This window comes from Helicoverpa zea, chromosome 18, assembly GCF_022581195.2.
Source record: "Helicoverpa zea isolate HzStark_Cry1AcR chromosome 18, ilHelZeax1.1, whole genome shotgun sequence".
Taxonomy (NCBI): domain Eukaryota; kingdom Metazoa; phylum Arthropoda; class Insecta; order Lepidoptera; family Noctuidae; genus Helicoverpa; species Helicoverpa zea.
In genome coordinates, this window is record NC_061469.1 from 1371140 (window position 1) to 1390542 (window position 19403).

The 19403-nt window shown below is 39.9% G+C and overlaps 1 protein-coding gene across 2 annotated transcripts in view; it reads left to right on the plus strand.

The window, feature by feature from the left end:
- The window catches only part of LOC124638714 (Golgi-specific brefeldin A-resistance guanine nucleotide exchange factor 1), a 44265-nt gene extending 29046 nt beyond the window's left edge, over positions 1-15219 (plus strand). The window contains exons 17-31 of one of the 2 annotated variants that reach the window (XM_047175750.1): positions 2601-2725; positions 3333-3460; positions 3991-4213; positions 5392-5524; positions 5927-6042; positions 6412-6610; positions 6986-7110; positions 7452-7533; positions 7616-7701; positions 8233-8403; positions 11451-11516; positions 11644-11748; positions 12269-12368; positions 12485-12825; positions 13096-15219. In XM_047175750.1, the coding sequence (XP_047031706.1) occupies positions 2601-2725; positions 3333-3460; positions 3991-4213; positions 5392-5524; positions 5927-6042; positions 6412-6610; positions 6986-7110; positions 7452-7533; positions 7616-7701; positions 8233-8403; positions 11451-11516; positions 11644-11748; positions 12269-12368; positions 12485-12825; positions 13096-13689 (2594 nt within the window). In that variant the 3' untranslated portion in view covers positions 13690-15219. Of the gene's footprint in view, positions 1-2600; positions 2726-3332; positions 3461-3990; positions 4214-5391; positions 5525-5926; positions 6043-6411; positions 6611-6985; positions 7111-7451; positions 7534-7615; positions 7702-8232; positions 8404-11450; positions 11622-11643; positions 11749-12268; positions 12369-12484; positions 12826-13095 lie in introns of both variants that reach the window. The other variant, XM_047175749.1, reaches the window with a different exon arrangement.
- The last annotated feature ends 4184 nt before the right edge of the window (positions 15220-19403 follow it).

A 19403-nucleotide genomic window follows, 5' to 3' on the forward strand; every position in this document is an offset into this window, starting at 1 on the left:
GGCTTTATAACCTGTAAATTACAAACGATTCGATTTGAAGAATTTATTGTGAAATATAATAAAAAAATAGAGACTGGATATGGAAAACTGTCACAACCTCATTAGTACATCTGTGATTTAGACAATGTTATCACATCTTACTTGAATTTCAGGAAACTGGCAATAGAGACTAACTAACTAACTAACTTTAAGGGCCCTATCACAAAGGTGCTTAATAATATTATAAATTATTATTGTGAAGAGGTTACCGTCTCTGGGGCTCCTAGCCACCGGTACCTCGGACCCTAAGCTATGTCCAATATCGGTGGCCACTTATTTTATTCATTGAATGTAAAGAATATGTTATTAAATTAATAAGTGGAAATTATGAATGAGAAAGTAGATCTGTCTGTCGCACTTTCAAGTCCAAACTAGTGATTTAAGATAATAATATTGCTGCTGTCCCAAAGGACCCTGTATTTGTAGCATTTTCTTGACAAATCTATTGGTGGTATTCCCTGACAAAAAATACATCTTATACTGGAATTATGAAGGAGTATTGGAGCAATTGACAGACGTCAGGTCGCCATCCCTCGCATGACGTAACTGTGTGCAAGTCAGCCGCGTCATGCGAGGGATGAGAATCTGAACGTCTGCTTGCATCAGAACCAATTGGATACCGTAAGTATTACAGCAAGCAACACATATTTTATTTGAGACCTTTGTAACCTGTGAATCACAAATAAACGATTTGGTTTGAAGATTTTATTATGAAATATAAAATATGTTAATAAATTAATAAATGGAAATTATAAATGTGAAAGTAAGTCTGTTTGTCGCGTTTTCACGCCCAAATTAGTGAACCGATTTAAGGGAATTACATTACTGCAGTCCCAAAAAACCGTATGTTTGAAACATTTTCTTGACGAATGCCAGGCGCTATTTGCCGACAGTAAATATTTGTATGTTTTACTGGAATTATGGAGGAGAAGTGGCGCATTTGACAGACGTCAGGTCGCCATCCCTCGCATGACGTAACTGTATGTAAGTCAGCCGCGTCATGCGAGGGATGAGAATCTGAACGTCGGCTAGCACCACACCCAATTGGACGCCGGAAGTATTACAACATACAACAATTATTTTATTTAAGGCCTTACGATTTGAAGATTTTATTGTGAAGTGTAGATTAAAATACTTGTATAAAAGAACCTGCCGACGTCAGATCGCCATCCCTCGCATGACGTAACTGTGTGCAATTCAGCCGCGTCATGCGAGGGATGAAGATCTGAACGTCTGCTAGCGTCAGACCTAATTGGATACCGTAAGTATTTCGACAGACTTGGAAGTGCTTTGAAGATGTTAAATGTCATATGGAAAATGTTATCAAATATTGTTGGATACAAGCTAAAACATTTTCGTCTTATTTTTTCGTCTCCCTTAAGAAAAGCTTTTTTCTGACAAAAAGGAAAGGCTATTTTGTAAATGTTTATTGTATACAGAGTGTGTCGTTCATAATCACATTAAATCCTATCACATATACTTTATGATATTCTATGGCGAATTGTAAAAAAAATAACCTAATCCATTCAGTGGTTTAAACACAGGAGCCATTTTTCGTTTTTATAATTTACAACATCATGTGTAAAGCAGAGATAAAGTTAGGAGTATCGAATGTTTTGCTCAGTTGACAGCTGACAGTTTTCAAGGGAGAATTTCAGTTGTTTGTAAGGACTGATTTTTATATGGTGTTCTAATTTTCGCACATTTTTATTCTATTAACTTTGTTTGAAAAATTCATTTTTTTATTTTTACGTATATTTCTTTTTTATTTCTGTTAATCGATATATATTAACATATATTAATGAACGACACACCCGATATATCGACGGCTCCTAAGTATACTGAGTCAACTAACAAATTTTGCGAATTGCACTTTTTTGTGTATTTACAATATTGTTATTGTTATTTGTGTTAATACACAAAAAAGTGCAATTCGCAAAATTTGTTAGTTGACTCAGTATACTTAGGAGCCGTCGATATGTGTATATGATGTATTTTGTTCTATAGCTCAAGTGTCATGTTTGTTCTATTATGAAAAATAAATAAATGTAGATGAAATGATACGGTTAATTGTTGTATTTTATACATTTTGTTTGCTAGATTTAATAATTATTGCTTCAGATGTAAGATTACTTTTATTTTGCTGTGCCCTACAGATTCCACCATTGTACTTAGATCTAAGACTTTTTGTAACACCTTCTCTATACATTTTAGAATGCAAATAGATACATGAATAATATATCCGAATGCGGGAAATAGATCCCTCGCTGAGAGTATATACATACTATAATTATTTACCTTTTAAGACTTATTTGTTGTTATGATTGTGCTTTCTCACCTAAAACACAGAACTACCTAGTTCAGACAAATTACCTTAGTTGTGAATGTGAATTTAAGTAATTTACTCTTGCAAAGCGTGGTGATTAACGCTCAATCCTTCTCCGTGTGAGTGGAGGCCTGTGCCCAGCAGTGGGACTATAAAAAAGGCTGTAACAGTAACAACAGCTCTTGCAAAAGTGTGATTATATTTTTTGTTAATAAATGATTTGATTATTTGTCAGGTATGCGTGCTCCGACTCCTCACGAGAAGGCGTTGATCGATGCAGCAATGGATTGCGTGGCTAAGTGCAACCTGCCGGGGCTGCTCATCGCAGAAACTAAGTTCCTACAGATTGATAGTTTGCAGGTAAATAGATTTTTATTCATCATCATCAGGTTATGTTACTTTGAGTCTTTTTTCTTGTATTTTCGCCACTTTGACGAATTTGTGTCACTTTTCTTTCAAATGGACGGTAATTTATTGTTTTTTTAGAATTCCGTACCCAAAGGGTAAAACGGGACCCTATTGTTTTCGCTCCTCTGTCCGTCCGTCCGTCTGTCACCAGGCTTGCAGATGCTTTATTTCTGTTGCCGCTATAACAACAAATACTGAAAACTAGAATAAAATAAATATTTTGGGGGGCTCCTATACAACAAACGTGATTTTTTTACTAATTTTTGCCCTGGTACGGAACCCTTTGTGCGCGAGTCCGACTCGCACTTAGCCGGTTTTTTTTTCTTTGAAATGATGTTTTAATTATAGTGACCAACTTTGGTAATAAAGTACGTAACTTCAAAAATGCAAAGTTATTTGTCGTGATTTGCAGAAAGGTGCGCCAATTAAATGAAATCTGTTCCCTTTTTCATAATAGCAATTCACTTTTGAACCGTCTATAAAAGTACACATTTTAATCGTCTACAAAAGTATCTCATTTCGCAATACCCTTTCTATAACCTAACTTCGTAATGCGCAGGAGTTGGTCCGCGCAATGGTGACAGTGGGCACTCCGCCTGATGCCGATAGCTTGCAGCTCAACCCTCAGCTCGAAGACATCACTGTATTCTTCTTGGAACTGCTGGGACAAACGCTTATACAGAACAGGCATGTACCAGTCGATATTGAACCTTATTTGTGAGAGATTAAGTTGAAAATCTTTTAAAGTTTGAAAGATTACAGAAGGTTGATTTCTGCCCGTACTTTTGGTTTCTTTCATTTAATTTAGTAAAAATATTTCAGTATGAAGACAAATATGTCAAACTGCAGGTATGTCCCAACAAGTTATCTGATCGGCCCTGCTAGTTATTTTTTTATATTATTGCCATTTTAATACACTGACCAGAAAAATAACTCTTTAAACTTAAGGGACAGCTTTTCAAATGAATCTTGATATTTCTGAAGTTATAAAGCGTGTGTTCCAAATATAGCTCAGTATGTTTAGCAAGCCCATATCAAATTCACGTCGATCCGTTACATCATCATCGAATCCTCATCCCATGGCTCACGATTCTTTCACCTATTGTTATAGAGACCGTCTCCTCTCAGTCTGGGACGAAGCCTCCCCTCACGTGTCCCGCACGGTACTATGAGCAGAAGTTGGATCCGATATCTCATGATTCGTTTAACTGTTCTAGAGACCGTCTCCTCTCAGTATGGGACGAAGCCTCACCCCACGTGTCCCGCACAGTCCTATGGGCTCAGGCCCGCGGTCCGGCAGCCCTGCGGCGCTGCGTCACCGCACTGCTGCGTACCGGCGCCCGCCTCATGCGCTGCGACGCCGCCGCACCGCACGTACTGCAACACCTCACGTTGCTATTCCAGCTGCCTTATAAGCTGTTCTACCAGCAGGCTGACGTGGTGAGTACATGATAGATAGAAGATAGAGTATTCTTCATTGTGCACCAAACATAGACAAGGACATTACAAACAAATATGTGTGAGTACAATAGGCTGTCTTATCGCTCAAAAGCAGTCTCTTACAGACAACCTTCGGATGGAGTCGAGTTTTAAATAGATAGATTACGGGTAGTAGGCGTACAAATAATGATTAAATAGGTGGGTCACCATACTGGAACATGGAGAAAGGAAAGATCAGCGGAGATGCCATAATGCAGGTAAGTTACGTGCCTTCGTCTAGGACAAATTTGTACGGTGGGTGTGACCAACAAGTGAACTAATTAGGCGTTTGGATTCTTGGAAACATCTGTCAACTAATTCTGGTATTCCAAAAATAGGCCGGGTTCCAAGGAAGGCGTATAAGGACGCAGAGAGTAACGTTGCTCCTCCCTGCTCACCCGCATTTTGGGGCGCTACTTTCTTAGGAGTTTTCCCGTTTTGACACCTCCGCTAGTCATTTGGTTCTCCGTGTGCTGGAAACATTCATGTGGGCACCATCAGCGTTGATATGTGCGTATCCATAGACTTTCATAGATATGCTACGCTACGAGAATTTTAGTATGTCTAGTCGTCACTATTACCAGCAGATTCGCACTTAGGCCGAATGGGATGTGTGCCTTACACACTAGACACAAGCCAGATTCGGTCGAAGTGCGCTGCGATTGATCAAAGCTGCAGTACCGAGCCTACGACGCTACGCCGTAGTCTTGGCGTAGCTGCGTAGCAGAGTAGCAGATAGTCACTTGTTCAACTGTACACGTACGTCACACTTTTTAAAATCGTTTTTGTGTTATTCGACTTCGGAAGTACCACTCCCAGAATTTCCTTTGGTTCTATGAAATTATTTACTCTTCCCAAACACATAAAGGAGGGCATTTTTGATAATTTATTATTTTATTTTCACTTGTAACTATGTATGTAAGAAAATCTTGGAATCTTAATTTGACCCACTTCTCTTAGGACGAAATTTTGCACACGATCTGAGTTCTGATGACAATACATTATTAGCTAAGAACCGACATTACAAATCCAATATGGCGGCTTCTGCAAACTAAATGCCCGAATTATTTTATAAGTTTAAAAAAAAACGTGTTTTTTTTGTTTTTTTAACTGTTATTCACAATTGTGATCTGTTTTAGATCTCGTGTGGCATGTACGAGATAGTGAAGACGTCTGCGCAGAACGTGCACAGTGCGCACGAGTGGGACATCGTGTTCGCGCTGCTGTGTGCCGCCGGCGCCGGCGCATGGCCCAGCGATGCGCATGCTACCAGTAAGCTTAATATACATACAAGTACCTATGTTATAGTTGGGTTTCGGAGATTTAAATGTGTGAGAAATTGATTGTGACATCATACAAGTAGGATCATCATAAATAGGTTTTTTTTGTTTGCACCTGAAAGGTTCTGAAATTACTGAACCGATTCGAAAAATTATTTCACTATTGGGGAGCTACAGTTTCTCTGGGTAGCATAGGCTATATTTTTTTCGGGCACGAGCAGTAGTTTCCATGGGACGCAAGTGAAACTGTGACAAATATAAAATTTATAGTAATGCATTTATTTCCCAATTTTAGATATAAAATATACTTATAATAAAATAACCTGGTTGGTGTACTCACTTTTGGAAAAAAGTCATTATTATAACACATGTTTTCATGTCTTGTTCGACATAGGTCCGGCCGCGTCAAGTCGTTCCGAAGGTTCAGAGGACGAGAGTGAACGTCGGCCTACTAGCGCGTCATCTGAAAGTGAACTGTCGCATTCACCGCAAACGCAAGGATGGATATTGGTAAGTCTTAGTTTTTTTACGATTTGAAAAAGATACTTTGTGATGAACATTTGGAACTGAAAGTGTGAATTGTTGAGAATTGGTTTCAGTCTTCTAATGGCAACTTTTGTTTTGGTTTTTGGAGTATTATTAGAAAACGAAAAATTTTATTGTGTCTAGTCCTCTCTAATAGTGATAAAAAGGCACTAAAAATAGCGATATTTTTGACATTATTATTTAGAGTGGTTAACGTTTTTGAATTAGACTCGCGTTTCGATTTTTGCTATCTTGATTTAAATATAGTCTTTTGTCAACACCTATGCACTTTCTATCATTGTTATATTTTTCTATAAAATCATTTATCCTGAACCTTTTTATCTATCTTCCTAGGTCAAGAACGAAACGGACACACCAGATTCAGGCGACTTAGAAACCTTACCAACACTCCGTGCTCACCGCGCCGGCGCACTGGCGCGCTGCTGCGAGGCGCTGGCGCTGGTGGTGCGAGACGTAGCGCACGTCACGCCGTATAACTGCCGCGCCGCCGTCCGCGCCGTGAGGCTGTTCGCTAGAGCTACCTTACATGATGGTAAATACTAACTTGCTGTGCCCCATCAGGGTCTATAATTGTGTCAACATTTTGTATTTCCACCTCCATGTACATTATGGAATGTAATAAAGATATGAATAGGATATAAACATAAATATGTTAAGAAAACCCTATCCGACACGTTAAGCTATTGTTAGGTATCGATTTCTGATTCAAAAAAAGTAAAAAAAGCTTGAAAAAATTATATCATTCACTTTTTTACACACAAAATGTCGCCAATATTGCTGATAAATACTATCGACAAAAATTTCAGTTTTTGGTGGAAATTGCAGCAGAAGTTCCTATCTACATATCTTAAAAGACATTTACGTAAAATATAGTATTGTTTTCACTAATTTACCCATTACTCCATAGGCAAGAAATCCAGCAAGTCACGTTCAGGCCGCAAGTCCCGGCCGAGCTCCGGCAGGAGACGCTACGACGACTCCAGTGACGAGGAAGTAGACACCCTCGACCAGTACCACATGGTCAGCATACAGGTAAGGTTTCAAAAATTACTTAAATGTCAAAAGCATGAAATGAAACGAAGAAAAATCGGTATAGAGCAGTTCAGATTCAATTTTCTTCGACGAGTTAGGCCTAAATTCACTGACAACATAAACGTCCGTTTTTCTTAAAACTTGTACGTGAAAATTCTTAGTAAACAGTCGTTTTACGAAAACTGTTGTTTAAGGTGTCGGTTAACTTGTGTCTAATTCGATATTATAAAACAATTGATTAAATTTCGTTAGGTTATATCCCTATAATTATCGTTATGAACTGTCAACTCATCATAACGCGAAAGAAGAAGAAATAACATAAATGCATTATTCATTCACAGCTACTAGATCTGATGCACACACTACACAGCCGTACTGCACAAATATTTAAATGGTGGCGAGACGAGGCTGACCAAGGACAGAGTAAGTACTTCATTTTTCAAAATTGACGATAATTCTCGTAAAAGTAAAGTCAGATATTTAATTTGGTATGTTTTGTTTTTAGATGCCGAAGAATACGATTTATGGGAAGTGGCGTGGAAACCATTGCTTCAAGGTATCGCACAATTCTGCACGGATAGGCGAAAACAGGTCAGTTTGTAACTAAAGTAATCCTGAACCCTTTCTACATTGAGGATGTAGCAATTTTTACTTTTTTCGTGTGCTTAGGTAACACCATTCATAACTAACATACACTCATCTAATTTATCCACCATTTAGGTATGGGCTATACTCGGGAAATTATGGGACCCTATACCGAGCGTGGCCCGACACGTTCTCCGCCGGTTTTTCCTTACCCTGAATTGTCCCACTGCTAGGCAAAGGCCTCCACATTGGCCTCCATTTTGTCTCCGCACCTCTCGATCTTTTAAGTGTTTCTACCAATAAGGGTTGTAGGCGCCTTTTAGGTCATGCTGCCATCTCTTCTGGGGCCTACCTCGTCTGCGGTACCCATCATGTGGTATCCGCTGGGTGACGATATTGGCCCACCTGTCTTGATGCATTCAGCTGACGTGTCTAGCCCTGACCCATTTTTATTTAGTTGCTTTTTGGGCCACGTCGACAATGCCTTTTTGTTTTGGCTGTGTCTGAAGTGTTATTAAAATTCTACTTTATTCGCAGGTGTCAAACAGCGCTATAGCATACCTACAGCGAGCCCTGTTGGTGCCAGGATTATCAGCCATGGGCGGCGGCGGCTGGGAGGCGTGCTTCCACTGCGTGCTGTTCCCGCTGCTCGACCAGCTGCCGCGGCCTGCTGACGCTACTGCCCGCGCTAATACTATCATGTGCAAGGTACCTTGTAGACTAGCTACAGCCTTACTACAAAAACTTAAACATATGTCTAAAAAAAGTGTGTCGTCATAATCTGTAATTTTTTTGACACCAATGCACAGTGATTCACGTTCCATACAAAGGCGGCCATAAATACGAAACTCACAAATACTTTTAATTAATTTATTTTACACGTTGAAATATATTAAGATAAGTGTAAATTATTAAAATTATAACATAACCACATTCATTAAAAAAAATATTACTATTTAGGTGTAAAAATGTCTCGCAGTAATTTTGTTTTAGACGATAAACCTAGAACATGTCATACTGCGACTTTTAATGAAAAATCTATATAAATAATGGTTATTTATATTAAAAACAACCATAAAGGAATAAAATAAAACAACAAAAATACATCAACAACCTTTTTTGCAAATACACACAAAATATACCAGAATACATTCAAGCTCAAAAGTATTAACTACAAACAGATAACAAATCTAGTACAAATTTTGATAGTACACCTTTTGTTTTTGACAGGTAACTTTCGTAAACCTGTTGGGAAGGGATCTGAATGAAGAAGTTGATGGTTCAACTTTGTCAGACTGCTGAGATAAATGTAACTCAATTCGCTCTACATCAATATTTTCAACTACATTCAGCCAATCTGAATATTTCTCTATAAACTTAGTCCTACTACGATTTGATTTTGCCCAATAATGAGGAGTGTATTCAGGACATGTTGCATTTTTCATTTGGACTACCCTCTTTAGAGTGCCAAATGTCAAAAATAGTCGTCCTCGAAACAGAACATTTGAAAACTTTACCTAAAACAACATGAAGGCTGAACTTAAAATATAAAGTTTTTTCTTTACTATGGACATGCATACTTTGACACTCCTTTAACCCAAGAAGGGGCAGAAAGATGCAGATGAAACTTATATGGTTTTATGAGAACATCCTCTTTATTCGCAAAACATTTGCCTCAAGTGCAGCACTGAGCAGCAAAAAGTTATAGGTCCAAATGAAATCAAAGTATACCAAACAAATCTACAAAAACGCTACCTTCAATAAAAAAATAAAATAAAATATTAAACGCATTAAAAAAAATAAAAAAGTAGTTGATAATACAAGTACATACCTTGGTCTTGGACCTCCATACTATCACCATACGTAAACACTTGATTTGGAATAGCGACACTCAAAAACAAATTGTTAAGTTTTGATGACTTACACGTTGCGATAATTAGACTCGAGATGCGCTAACTTCCGATGCACAAAAGTGAATAATAAGTTGACCTGATGACACTGGTATTTAGAGTTTTCCGAAGCTTCTTAACTTGTTAATCACTTAGTAAGTAGATCTAATAGGGATAAGCCAATGACATTTTTCGATTTATGGCCTTAGAGTGAATCACTGTGCAATGAATGTGTTTCGGATGGCACATTAAACTGTAGGTCCCGGCTGTCATTGAACATCCGTGGCAGTCGTTACGGGTAGTCAGAAGCCAGTCAGTCTGACAGTCGTTCCTTGTAAAGCACTGTTACTCAGCTACATCCGGTTAGACTGGAAGCCGACCCCAAAATAGTTGGGAAAAAGGCTCGAAGGATGATGATGAATCTGACATTCTTTTAGACAAGTATTCAACAGACGTTTAAAAGTTTTGATGTAAGAGGTCCCTTCTTCCCTTCCCAGGAGGAGGATAGGAGTCACATTGTTGCTATATTTTAAAATGTACCTGTATGACGTAATTAATAAAGGAAATGTGTTATGGGATGAATTGTGAGATATTTTTAAAACATGTTATGTACTTTTAAGGTATATTTTTTGTGCAGTATATTGCTTAGTGGAGTGGAAAAGTTTTTAAACAAATAGTTTCTTTTTTCCACGGGGACATTACTCAACTTAATGGGCGGAGACTATAAATTTGAATAAAGAAATTCTATGGGTCACTTAAAAACTTCTTCATTCCGTTCCGCTTTACTGGATTCTGGTCCAAGTTCAAGTAGGTTCCTTCTTCTCAAGACCTTCAACGTGAAAAAAGAAGCCCCTAGACGTTCGGTCGCCATCCCTCGCATGACGTAACTGTGTGCTATTCAGCAGCGTCATGCGAGGGATGAGAATCGTTCATCTACTATGCTACTCCCAATGAAGACAAGAAGATATAGCGACAACTTCCTTTGAAAAACACAGGACACAGGAGTAATAAAATGTAATACTGAGAAGAATTAGGGTCTCCCCACATTTATAGACGCGGAAACGGCTTAAGCCGAGTGTCACTTTATAAACGGCTCGTTTCGCGTGACGCGTCGTCCGAGCCGAGTCGATACGAATGGTATTAAGTAACACCCTTATTGCGCAGACTTAAGGGCTTTTTTTGGCTGGTGTTAGCCGAATCCGCTTCGATAAATTTGGGGAGACCCTTATAGAACATAAGAAAGGTATTGGAAACCCCACTATATAGGATAGCACTAAAGAATTAAATCTCCCTTTTGAGAAGAGACTCCCACCGTTGGATGTTCGAAAAATGAAAACTAGATGGCGTGCTACCAGCTCAGTAATACATACGTTGAGTCCTATCAGTTTCTAGGTTGTCTTTACAGTAAATAATCCAGAAACTGACAAGCCTTGATCTATGTTTCACTTCGGTCGGGACAGGACGGCGCCATATTGGATTTTAGAGATGTTTGAATCTGGAGACGTCATTAAAGGATCTTTTAAGACTTTTGAATTGTTCTATGAGCATTTTTGTATTGTTTTTAAAAGGAAAAGAATGTGCTTTTATAGAATTTGTATTGTTTTTATTTGTTGTTTGTAAATCTGATATGTTAACGTTAAGGGCCTATGCACACCACGTTTTTTAAACGCGCCGGTGACTCGCGTTCCCAAAACGCGCGTCGCCGGCGCGTTTTTAGCCTGCAGAGCAGTTTGTTGTCGTTTGTATCGATACAGACGCGTGGCATCGGCGCGTACTCCTATTTTTTTAGAATTATGACATTTTTTTTTTAACATGCATACAACTTTATAGACCTAGCTAAAATTCTCAAACTTCTCCATTCCCCAGGTGTTCCTCCAACATCTGTCAGCCCTCTCAAGCCGGCCGACATTCGCAGCACTCTGGTCCCGCGTGGTAGATGTTGCGCGGGCGCTGGTGTCCGCGTCACCTGACGACCCGCTCACCGAGGCGGCGCTAGAGTCGCTCAAGAACATGATACTTGTCATGGACTCTGTTAGGGTGAGTAGCTGTATAAACGCTGGTAGATGTTGCGCGGGCGCTGGTGTCCGCGTCACCTGACGACCCGCTCACCGAGGCGGCGCTAGAGTCGCTCAAGAACATGATACTTGTCATGGACTCTGTTAGGGTGAGTAGCTGTATAAATGCTGGTTATTTGGTAGTTTTGTAAGTCCCCTGTTACGGAAGTGGGGATAAAGTGACCGGGCGATCCGCTCACCGAAACTGCGCCAGAGTAGCTGAATAAAATGATGCGGGTGTTTTAGTGGAATTTTATGATTCCATATTGGGTCTTGGCGAAGGAGAGAGTGCCATATGTATCTTTAGGCCCCTACTTAGAGCGTACCTCGACTCGAGTTTCTTAGGGTAAGCAAAGTTTCATAATCCTAAAAGTGAAACTACATCATTAGCCTGTTTAAATTATTCTTATTAGCTGGAAGCTGTTACTAGGTTGTTCAATTTAGTGACATTCTGCTAATGACTTCGTTTTGGAAGTATATTATCATACTTAAAACAACACAAATTAGCATAATCCTGTTAACTGTAACATACACTTGCATTAGTGCAGCCAGTTTTAATTAGTGTCTTGTCCTACATGTGACCCTCTAATATGATTACAAATAATAACAATTAAAAACTTTATATTACAGATATTCAGTAATGGCGATGGCTATAATGAACTCTGGTATCTCACTTGGGACAAGATTAACGAATTCCTACCCAACTTGAAAGAAGAATTATTCCCTCAAGGTAAGACATTAATTTAATTTTTTTCTCAAATAATATTTCCTTCTCAATACCTATTTAGAAATTTTCTTTAATATACTTTCTTCCTCAATGCTTATTTAAATTCAATTTTGTTACAGTAAAAGACAACGCGAAGCCCCCTTCAAACGTACCAAGCCACATGCAGCCGCCGCTCCCAACACCACTGCCAACACTCGTCCCCGTTGGGCCCAACAGTACGCCAACACTAGTACCTATCCCCTCCCAATCTCCCCCCCAAGCTCACTCACCAACATCACCACAAACATTGTCACCAACATTGGCGCATTCCCCCGTGAATCTAGCCCAAACGCCCCCGTTGGTGGCCAATGCGCCAACGTTGGTAGCTCCTACCCCTATAAGCGGGATGGTTCCTATAAGGAATCCGTTGTATGATCAGGCCGGATTGACTTCTTCGGTTCTACTGCAACCTTTAAATGAGGTAGGTGACTAAATTCTAAATTGTTTTGGTATCTTTTTTTATTCATTTTTGTGTCCTAACAAATAAAATAAATTAAATAAAGTATTTGGTTGATTCTTCTGGTCTTAAAGATTCAGGTCCTGCTTCACCTGTGTAGCCTAAATAATCCAAAAGATATAATTTAAGAATTGTTTTTATGGGAGTAGTAGAAATTAAAATGGCCTCATTTGTCAGTTAATATTAATTAAAGGTTACATTACTTATTTTATCAAAATTTATTTCTTCTTTCAGATGATATCAACACCCATTGGCATGTCGATGCAAGCTCAAATCCCGATGCTGTACCCTCAGAACGTTGACCCCGCCCCCCTGAGCAGGCCAGACCTCATCCGCCTCGAACAACCCCGCCCAGACATCGCCCCACCCAACCCCTCCCCGCGGCCAGACCCCACTATCTACCTAGGCCTAGACCCCACCCAACCGGACATCACCAGGTCAGAACCACAAAATATCAGCATTAACTATAATGAGAATATTATCCCTCAAACTAAAGTCGAACAGACGGAATTGTATGCGGATTATCTCACAAACCCATACACAGAAATTAAAGATATATCAAAAGAAGCCACTATATATGATCCGGAGAATCAAACAATGATTAAAACTGAACTACAGAATCCTCTACTTTCTCTTCTGGATAAAAAGTCTTACAGTGCAAATGCCACTCCTATGCACAGTAATAATAAGGCTCAATTTGGCTCAAGCGACAATGTTAGGCAGGAATCGGGGATTTTCAACTTTTCAAGCTATTTTGGGTCCGTTAGTGAAGGGATAGGGCCCGGGTCCGAAGTTTTTGATACCTTAATGTCGACCCACGAGGGATAGCTAGACCGAGATATGGGTACCTGGTTGTAAGTCTAAATTGCATGTGGGTAGTTAGACCAGATATCGTGGTTGTTAAAATTATTAATGTTTTTGATGTATGCGCCTTTTTAGAGTACTGTGTCCTATGTTGGAATTGGATAAACTAGGTAGGTTTATTTAGTTGATAATTAAACGGTGCAAAATAAATGGTCCTCTATAAAGTGATGTAACGTGTTTTCTGTTTAGGATAAATCGTCAATTTGTTTATTAAAATTGTACTAAAATCTTTCTGGTCTAATTACTCATCTTAGTTAGAAAAAATACATTTATCTTTGTTAAAACTGCAATTTTTATATAATTATTCACTTTCGCGGCATTATGGGCCGTATCACCTCATTATAAAGTCCATTTTCACTATTAGGACAACCACATTTTTTCTCTATTTATGTATTCGTTTGATTTCTAAGTGTTTATTTAAATCGAATTTAAAATGGTGATTGCAAGTGATAATAATATAAATGGCGGCCTAATTTAACAGCAAATGGGTTTTATTATTTATTTTAGAATTATTGTTTTATGTATCACATTCCAGGCCAATATATTTTTGTATTTGTTTAAAGCTGTGTGTTCAATACGCGAAGAATTGACTGGTAATGTCTTTATAATGAGTTCAAATATACAACTGAAGTCGCGTTGTCTATGTTTTTGTGTTTTTGGACTACTGAGATTAATGAATAGCTTTTTTAAAGCTACGTCTTACATCATTCTCAATTGTCATTTTAACACTATCAACACGTGTTGTCGCAAGCAATTATGGACGAAACTACATTGGCAATGAAGATGACAACCACTTTCTAATATTGAACACCCAGCTTATACTTTAAGTTAATATTTCTAAGTCCTCTCTGTTCCTTCATCAGTAGAATATTATGTAATGTAGTTCTAACGGCAGATTTGTATTACCGATCTATCCATCAATTTGCGATTAAAGATGGAATTTCAACATTAGCTCCATACAAATTTATAGTATTTAAACTGCTTGTAGTTACAAGCAGTCTAAAAGTTTCGCTCTCGTCCCGTGGGTACTACTGCTCGTACAGAGATAAAATATAGCCTATGTTACTCGGAAAGTGAGTAGAGCTTCCAAAGTGAAAGATTTTTTTTATAACGGTTCAGTAGTTCCGGAGCCTGAGCCCTACAATCATTTTAAAACCAAAATAAGCTAGATCGTCCAGCCATTCTCGAGTTTTAGTCAGAGAGAGAGAGTTAATGAACAGCAATTAATTTTTATATATAAGATTTATAAATTATGACAGATTTCAATCTGTAATCGCAAAACTACGGATAGATAGCTTATAGAAATCCCAAATAAATAAACATGTAGATAAATATACTCGCGGTGGCTAGTTTTGGACAAGAGGGAACATGTACTGTAAATTATGTAATTTATCCGTTTCGTTTTGTATAGAGAGTCATATTATATACTAACTATTGTATCAGTGTAATATAATGTTTAACAATTTATTAATAAAATGTGTTTAACATATTAAATGGCTTTTGTTATTTCTGCTAGCGATCCTAATGAAACACAATTACCTATTAAGTACTAGCTTCTGCCCGCGACTTCGTACGCGGATCCTGTCCCTTATGCCAGCGACTACGGGGTCAGCAAAATCAAATATCTGAATAGTCTAATATTGAATTTTAAGGGCCCGTTGACTTGGAAACAACGGAATACGCTTAACCATTAGAAACGTTCCATATATGTATTTAATTTTTGTACTTTAACGGCAAAAGCACAGCAGACTAAACAAAACGCTGAGAACTGAACCGCAATAGACGTGACCATATTGATAAAAGTGGTGATTCTAATTAGTCCGCATTTAAGTTGTGAGTGGCAAAAATATTAGGTACACGTATTATTACGTAAAAAAACATTAAATAGATGACAAAGTCGTGGTGACTTAGTGGAAGTCGTGGTGGTTTAGTGGGTAGAGAACCAATCTCTCAAGTATGAGCGTGCGGCTTTGATTCCAGGTCTGGCAAGTGCCTGCCAATGCAACTTTTCTAAGTTCGTATGTACTTTCTACGTATATTTTGGATACCAATGACCGTTTTTTGGAGGGGATGTTAAACTGTAGGTTCCGGCTGTCATTGAACATTCTTGGCAGTCGTTATGGGTAGTCAGAAGCCAGTAAGTCTTACCAAGGGGTGTTGGGTTGAGCGGGTAACCGGGTTGTGGAGGTCAGATAGGCAGTCGCTCCTTATAAAACACTGGTACTCAGTTGCATCGTGACTGGAAGTCGACCCTAACATAATTGGGACAAAGGCTCTGGAGATAATAACGACAATAATTATGAGATACAGGCACCGCAAGACATCTGAGGCTGATGACGGGGAGTAGCGACCCCGCGGGGCTATATATACTGAGTTCTCCAGGGAGAGTATACTGTCCCCCATCTCCGGCCGGTCGGAGTGAACCATGACGGGGGTAGGTCTCACGCCTCTGGCTTGGCTTGGCCGTCCAGAGTGGAGTCGCTAGAGCAGGATTAGTAGCCCTGCTCGGAGGGTAGGTGCCTCATGGTAAGCACAGGGAGCGCGTAATCAGCGTTTAAAGTCCACCGAGGTATCCTCACCCTACAGCCGCTCATGTACCTGTTGCCCTCTTGTTGCTATTCAGTGACTGGTTCCCGGGGGCCCAGTAAGTGAGGTGGCAAGTCTCCACCTGCCATTTTTACATGTACCTAATACATTGTCATCCACTAACATCCCATCACAATAGCCCAAGTACTTTTCCTCCATAGTTAGCAATAGTTTAGCACAGAACCGGGGATTGTCTTTTTTTAACGACGTCCACCGGGGATTGTCCTTGGGTTCATTTCTATAGTGTATAAAGGGATAATCGTCGGTTTTGTGTCACCATTTCATTAAAGTTGTCTCAAAAGGGCTTCGGCGTGTTGGCTTCGGCTCCACGTTTACCTCCCAAAAATTCGGAACTCTGTAGTCCCGAGGTCTCGAAGAGACATACAAAATAATAATGAGATATAACGCAACAAAGTCGGAGAGTGGGGGCTCGTGACGCCACGTCTAGGTATGTAAAATTTGTACTAAGCAGTGACTTAACACAAAATTCAAGCGTGTTGTATCTTCGTTATTATTTGTTTGTGAGAGAGAGAAAAGAAAAATATGTGTCCATTATTTTAGGGTTATCTAAAAGACGGACTAATTACTTTTTTTTGATTCGCCATACCTATTTCATCTCTGCCTTTGACGGTCCCAAGCCCGTATGAGAAAAGAGGAGGGTTGGTATGAGTTGGACCGCACAGCCGTAAAAGGTCAACGCCGAGCAACGGGCGGCGGTTTAACTAACCCGACACCTGCACCGAAAACACATGTGTGGAAGTGGCTTCAACGGCCAAGGAGTCCAAATACCTCCTGAAAATGTTTGGCGTAGAAGGCAAACGGAAAACCACTACGGCAAAAACTTTCCAAGAAAACCCTAACCTTTATGAAAATGTCGACTGTAAGGAATGAGCTATCTGGCGTTCCGGCTGATCCCCGGCGCCACTGGGTACCCGGGCCTAGTGGTGTGAAATGGACTACCGAAGCCTCTGGAGTGGTAGACCACCAGGCCACTTTTAGAGGAAATGTTACTGGAGGACAAAGAAAACACCTTAATCTATGCCAGCAATACCTGGTAGCTACGTGGAATGTCAGAGGACTTTTGAAAACTGGCAAACTGAATATCGTAGAGAAAGAAATGAGGCAATATAATATATCCATCCTTGGCCTTGGAGAGACGCATATGAGAGGAGCAGGTCATTTTAATACCGATGATGGAAGCACTATGTACTTCTCAGGTGCTGTAGGAGAAAGTATCAACGGAGTTGGATTCATTGTACCCCCCACAATCAACAAATATGTTACAGGTTATAATACCGTTTCGGACAGAATTATAACCTTGAGACTAAATGCGAAGCCAATGCCTCTTAACATAGTGCAGATCTACGCTCCAACCGCACAATCATCTCCAGAATCTATTGACGAGTTTTACGCAACATTGGAGGCAACAATTACAGCCATACCGAAAAGAGAGATGCTCGTGATTATGGGTGACTGGAATGCTAAGATTGGCGATACGAGCGCTGACGATCACATGAGGAACGTTGTCGGTAAATACGGGTTAGGCGTAAGGAACCAAAGAGGAGAAAGGCTACTTGATTTTTGCATTACGCGGGAGCTAGCTGTACATAATACCCGTTTCAAGCACCATGTGCGAAGGCTGTACACTTGGGTTTCCCCCGGAGATAGATGCAGAAATCAGATAGATTATATAATGACTAGCTCGCGATGGAACTCGTCAATCCAAAACGTGAAGACATACCCTGGTGCTGACTGTGGCTCTGACCACAACTTACTGGTAGCTTGGATGAAACTTCGTCTTAAAAGGGCTAGCAAATCGAAGTCTCGACTGTGTAGGAAAATAGACCTCACAGAAGCTAAAACTTTTAGAGACCAAGTAGACCTAAAACTCAAAGGGCGGGAAGATACGATTAATACGGTGACAACCACTTGGAATAGTCTGAAATCCTCCATCACAGACACTTTACGAGAGATGACGAGAGCTGGCACCCGTCAACCAAAACGCAAGACCTTTATACAAGACGAAACATGGGAAGCAATAGAGAAGCGTAAAGACCTGAAGACCATAGGCCTTAATAAAGATGATGATGAATATAAACAGCGGGACAGAGAGGTGCAAAAACTTTGTCGTCGAGATAAAAATCGTCATCTAACCAATATATGCCGTGAAATTCAAGCACACGCCGACAGACTTCAACCAGGTGAACTTTTTAAAAAGGTTCGCTACCTCACTCGTAGCTTCAAACCGAAAACCTGGGTAGTAGAAGACGAACACGGGAGTGCTATCTCTGAATTAAATGAGGTAAGAGAGAGATGGCGGCAATATTGTCAAGATCTTTATCAAGACGTAACGACCTCTGTACAAGCCCATAGTCAACCATATAGTAGCGAACAAGAACCTCCAATACTTTTTGAAGAGCTGGTGCAGGCGATCAAGACCACTAAAGATGGAAAAGCGCCGGGAATAGACCAGATCACTGCCGAAATAATAAAAGCACTGGGAGAAGAAGCTTTGAAATTGCTACATGAGCTCTGCAATAAAATTTGGTCAACGGGAGAGTGGCCACTTGATTGGACGCGATCAGTCATATTGCCGTTGCACAAGAAAGGGTCCACTAAAGTGTGCGACAACTATCGCACAATATCACTGATCCCACATGTCAGTAAAATCCTCCTTCACATACTCAATAAAAGGGTCCGCTACTACCTCGATCCCGAGATACCACAAGAACAAGCGGGCTTCGTGAAGGGGAAAGGAACACGTGAACAAATCCTCAATGTTCGACAAATAATTGAGAGCAGCCACGAGTTCGACAGCCCAGTGATCCTTTGTTTTGTGGACTACAAAAAGGCTTTTGACTGTGTAGTGTGGGAAAAGCTGTGGAAAGTTTTGTCCGAAATGGGAGTTCCTCTTCACTTGACTACACTTGTCAGGAAACTATACGAAGGCAGCAGAGGTTCAGTGCGCATCGAAGAGTGCATGTCTGATGAGTTTCGTTTCCAGAAAGGTGTGAGACAAGGTTGCATCCTATCGCCTATCCTATTCAACATATACGGGGAATATATCCTAAGGAAAGCTTTAGAAGGATGGG